At 38.7% G+C, this 5,776-nt stretch overlaps 1 protein-coding gene across 1 annotated transcript; it reads left to right on the forward strand.

The window, feature by feature from the left end:
- The first annotated feature begins 4,581 nt into the window (after positions 1-4,581).
- On the forward strand, positions 4,582-5,079 carry LOC113352174 (probable thylakoidal processing peptidase 2, chloroplastic). The gene has a single exon (XM_026596027.1). It carries the CDS (start codon positions 4,582-4,584, stop codon positions 5,077-5,079), a length of 498 nt encoding a protein of 165 aa, XP_026451812.1.
- Positions 5,080-5,776: the final 697 nt, after the last annotated feature.

Genomic DNA, 5,776 nt, shown 5'->3' on the forward strand with positions numbered 1-5,776 from the left:
TGGGGGAGTGCAGCTCTGGAATATTATAGGGGTTATCTTGTATCTTTATAAACTCCTTGATGAATGCATTTAGCTTCGGATTTATGATTGCATCTAAAGAACAAGTTGTTATTTTTGCTTCCTTTTGGTCAAGAAATGTCTCTTTAGGAAATTTCATTATGATCCCATTTTTGTACCTTTGCCAATTTTCTTGACAAAAAGGGGGAGAATTAATATGTAGTTCACACTACAAATACATATGGTTTTCGGATCATTATGTAAGGGGGAGTGGTTTCCATGTGATATGGAGTATTGACTAAGGGGGAGTGATACATATCACCATAGTATTGTTGTTGAAGTTGTGATACAATTGGACTTTGATGTTGTGTAATGATACTATGACACTGTATAACAATGATTGAGAACTATTGTTTTCTTTTAGTTATAGCTACGTATTTTCAACAACGATGATGCTAAACTTACAACCTTTGGGATCATTGGAGTACTTGGAAGTGACGAAGATTTCGAGTAATGTTGAAAATTAGGCATGTGGAATAGGAGCTACAAAAGTTTATTTATTTATTTTTTGTATTCCATATATATTAATAGTTCTGCCACTAAAATTGACAATGGGGGAGATTGTTAGAGCATTGCTCGGTCGAACTCGCATACGTTGCTATCTCAAGCATGTTTTTCAATGTTAGTGATCAAAACTATAAGTCTTGATTTCTAGCCCACATAGCTAAAGGTCTCGGACTAGGATAGCAAGTGTAGTTGAGCTCAAGAACTCCATGGCAATCATCATACAAGACGAAGGACTACTCAAGGAACTGGTGGATCTTCATCGACTATAAGGTATGTGGAGACTTGAACTTATATATCACTCAAAAGTCTATCTATTCTATCTCCTACTCTTGAGACAAAATTCGTTTTGATATATAGACTTTCATTATGCACATTTGCTATTTCGAGCCGAGTTTATCTCGCCTATCTATTTCTCGAAATATGTGTTGGTATGCTTTTGCTTTAGCCGAATTCATCTTTACCTAGTGACAAAAGTCATGTTATGTGTCAATCCCTTTGAAAATTTCTCTGACGAAAAATGGTCTGTGAATAACGGCTATATCCGTCCTCTGAGAATGTTTCAATGATTGAAATGAGATTATAGATTACATAACCATTGGTAGGATATAAGCATTGTTGTGGAAACACATATATGTATAAGTCCTTATTCCTTGAACCAAAGTTTGCGAACTTTGTTGATCAAGAGAAATGGAAGTGGCGTGAGCCAAGTCCGCGAACTGGCGGAAGTTCTCGACCCGAGAATTTCTGGTGGAGTTTGTGAACTCCTTCCATGAGCTTAAGTCCGCGAACCCAGTCCGCGAACTTGAGCAGGTTATATCTAAAACCGCTTGTTCTTGAACTCATGTTTATTTAAACTAAGGAATGCTTTTTCAAACCGTGGCTTGGTAAACCGTGGCTATAAAGTTCATTAAACCGATTCGAGTGAATCAAACCGTGGCTTTTGCAAACCGTGGCTATAAATTTCATGAACCGATTCGAGTGAATCAAACCGTTTTTGCTTAGATTGTGTCTTGTGTAGTTACATAAGATCTAAGCAATTGAACAAATCTCTAACTAGTTCATTTGAGTCATTTGAACTAGTTATGGTGAAGAAGAATATGGTTGATAAGAAAGTAATCATATGGCTAACCATTGGTTAACTATTGTTGAACCAACAAATGTTAATGTTTGGGAACGGTTCGTAAACCCAAAATTGGACATTTCATTTGTGTGTAACAAGCTAAGTTTTCGATCCAACGGTTGAGAAATATTATCTTGAATGTAATCAGGTTTTCATCTAACGGTGGATATTGAATGCTTTGTTACCAAGCTAACATTGATTGCAAACCCTGATTTGAAAACCATATAAGGAAGAACTCTAGAAACTGGGAAACCTAATCCCCACACCTTACGTGTGATACTAATTGCATAGCTAGAGTCGATTCTCCTTTAACCTTTGGTTTCTTCTTCTAAACTAGGTTAACCACTTAAATACTTCATTGTGATTGTGAAGCCAGACCGATACTACTTTTCTTGTAGTTGTGTGATTTGATCTTGCATCTTCCATCGTTACGAGTACAATTGTAATAATTGGCTCGAGATTTTATATCTCTGATAGGCAAGATAGAAAAGTAATCACAAACACTTCGTCTCATCGTTTGTGATTCCACAATATTTTTTTCGCTGCGTCGATTAAGATTATTGTGAGGTGATCAATAATACTAGGCTGTTCTTCGGGAATATAAGACCGGTTTATTGATTGCTTCCTGTTCACCTTGATTTATCAAAAGACGGAACAAAACTCGTAGGTATATTCGTGGGAGACGGATTTATCTATTACCGTAGACTTTTCTGTGTGATACAGATTTGTTTATTAAAGTCTTCGACTTTGGGTCGTAGCAACTCTTAGTTGTGGATGAGATCATCTAAGGGAATCAAGTACGTAGCATCCTGCTGGGATCAGAGGCGCAGGAGCATAACTGTACCTTAGATCAGTGTGAGATTGATTGGGGTTCAACTACAGTCCAGACCGAAGTTAATTTGGAGTAGGCTAGTGTCTGTAGCGCCTTAATACCGTGTGTGTTCAATCTGGACTAGGTCCTGGGGTTTCTGCATTTGTGGTTTCCTCGTTAACAAAATTCTGGTGTCTGTGTTATCTCTTTTCCGCATTATATTTTGTTATATAATTGAAATATCACAGGTTGTGCGTTGATCAATCAATTAGAATATCCGACCTTTTGGTTGTTGATTTAAATTGATTGACACTTGGATATTGGTCTTTGGTACCATCCAAGTTATCTCTCTAGTATTTGATAAAGACTCGCAGATTTCTATTTGCTTGAATATATATCAAATCGAGAGATTGAGATATAAACTCTTTGATATACTTTTATCTAGATTGAGTCTGACTGTCTAATTGATTCTCTAGAAAGTATATTGGAGTTTGTCCATACAGATTGCTAAGCGAAACATTGGGTGTGGTTGTTATACCCCCACTTTTTCACTTACAGGAGGTCTTCTCGAGATATGATCTGCCCCAAACCCCATAAGTAACAACGACAAGGAAGTAAATAACGAGTAAAATTGAATATACCCAATATCTGGCAGCAATAAGAACTATGCTGTTGAGCACCATAAACCGAGTGCACATAGCCCCAAGTGGAATAAAAATCTGCCAATATAATTCCCTCTCGAGGAGGATGACTTTCATAAACTTTATATGTGGGTAACAGAGAATAATAGAACCCAATATCCAAGAGATTCGAATGACCCTTCACAACTGTGCGAATTGAGATAAGTAGCATCCTAAGATATTTAAATTACTGCAAGGGTATTCGCATCACATTACCCTTTTTAGGGCTGCACAACGGGTAGGGTGGGTAGGATATGGCCTATACTCGCCATCCTACCCATTTACTGGCGGTTAAGAAAAATTTTACCCGTCATTAAACAGGTAAGATCCTACCCAACCCATTCTCTGCCGGATCGAGTAGGGTAGGGTGGCGGATATAACCGTTACGATTAGGGCTGCACAAGACCCGTCCACGATACCCAAATCCACCCGTACCCGCTAAATCGGTGGGTTTTTAATCCATACCCGCCCGTTGTGGGTGCGGGGTTGGTTATGGAAAAAAAACACCCGTTGTCTGTGGGTGCGAGGTTGGTTTAAGCTAATACCCGCCCATACCCGCCCAAAAAACCCGCAAATTATATACCATTAGATAAAACTAATCCTAGTCGTCCATTATGAAACCCTAATACTAGTAGATAGGATAACTGATAACCCTCGTTCACTTTCTACACTCTTCTTTCTGTTCGGCCTCTCCTCTTCTTCCTCCCCAGTTCTTCTTCTTCACCTACGAACGACAATTACCAGAAATCTTCACCAGAAATCGACAACAACAACTTCGAATCTTCACCAGAAATCGACAACAATCGAAAAATCAACAGATTCAACACTTAATCTTCATCTGTGAACTTCCTAAATATGAATATTTTGGGGGTGTTGGTTTTTTTTTCTCACTTAATCAAGGAGAATAGAAGTTACTCTAAATACTTGAATATAAAGCGGGTTTAAACCCGTTTAAACCCATACCCGCCCAACCCGTAGAGGACGGGTAACAAAACCCGCCCGCTGTTTGTGGGTGCGGAGTTGGTTATGAAAAAAAAACCGTAGTATGTGGATGCGAGGTTGGTTTTAGCTTATACCCGCCCTAGTTACGATTTTTTGTTGTGTGGTCATATTTTACTCGTACTATAATCATATAAGCTTCCGGAAACCGTTACGATTTTCTGATTTTTCTACTACTTTCGGAAAGAGACTTTATTTCTTTCGACTTTTCCCCTTTCTCTGGAATGTTTCTCCCAGAGAGGGAACTCTCTGTATTTTCCTCCAAAACTCTAAAATCTCCGATAGCAATTTCAATCCCAAATTTTAATCTGCACTTCAAATTCTAATCTCACGAATTCCCCGATTCCTTTTAAATAGTTTTCAAAATCTAGGGTTCTTCATCGAATACAGAAATAAGATTTGCAGTAATGGCGATCAAAGGTACCATGAGTTATTCACGCTACTACTTTACTCAAAGAGCTGGCGTCGTTCGTTCTATTCAAGATTATCGTGAACGATCTAAGTCTCCTCTCGTTCAATCCCCGATTCCAGAAACATCAGTTGAAAAATTCCATAATGATATTTCAAAATTCGGATCAAGAAATTGGTCTAGGGCATCAACATCGAGTTACAGTACAGCTGCAACGAATGTTTTCGGGGGGAATTCTAATTCTTGTATTCTTTCTAGTTTGTTTACCATTATGAAATTATCTAGTTCTGGTGGTTCTATCGGTTTGAAGGATTTGGGGGTTTCAACATCTGGAGTAGTTCTTGGATTGAAAGCGACGTCATTTCTTCCCTTCTTCCAGGTGACTAGATGGCTTCCTTGTAATGAGTTTCTTCCTGGTTCTGTTAGTAATGTTGTAGACAAAAGGGTTAATGTTTCTCGTGGTGGTGATGGTGAAAGTTCTTGTGGAAATTTCTAAAGTTAATTATAAAAATGATGTTGCACAAAATAATTGGTGTTCGAAATTGGGGAAGTTTTGGGCTAATGATGCAAAGGCTGTCGCCACAGCATTGACAGTTTCTTTCTTATTTAAATCGTCTTTGGCTGAACCCAGATCGATTCCTTCACGTTCTATGTATCCAACTCTGGCCATTGGTGATCGGATTTTAGCGGAAAAGGTACCTTACATGTGTTATAGTTAGGGCTGCACGACGGGTAGGGTGGGTAGGATATGGCCTATACCCGCCACCTTACCCATTTAATGGCGGTTAAGAAAATCTTTACCCGCCACCCTACCCGCCAAATAGTGGATAGGATAGGATACGGTTAACAAACTGGCGGGTAGGGTTGGCGGGTATGTGCACCCCTAACCCTTTCTATGTTCTCTTATTTTAACTTTCAACAATTCACAAGGTAGAACTACTCTGGCACTGATGCTACCAGCTTGGAGTCGCATACGAGCATCAGTTTTCCCACCAATAAAACTCCATCTTCTATAACAATGTATTTGATCAAATAGTTCCCGTGTGTCCTCAAAAACTCTAATAGCACCAACTGTACTATTATTCACAACCATATGAACTAACCCATACCCTTTCATACCTGCGCAATTTAGTAATTTTTGAAATGACTTTGAGATAGCAGTCACAAGATCCTTCTGAGCCTTAACTATTGGA

The sequence above is a fragment of the Papaver somniferum genome, chromosome 2, assembly GCF_003573695.1.
Source record: "Papaver somniferum cultivar HN1 chromosome 2, ASM357369v1, whole genome shotgun sequence".
NCBI classification, from domain to species: Eukaryota; Viridiplantae; Streptophyta; class Magnoliopsida; order Ranunculales; family Papaveraceae; genus Papaver; species Papaver somniferum.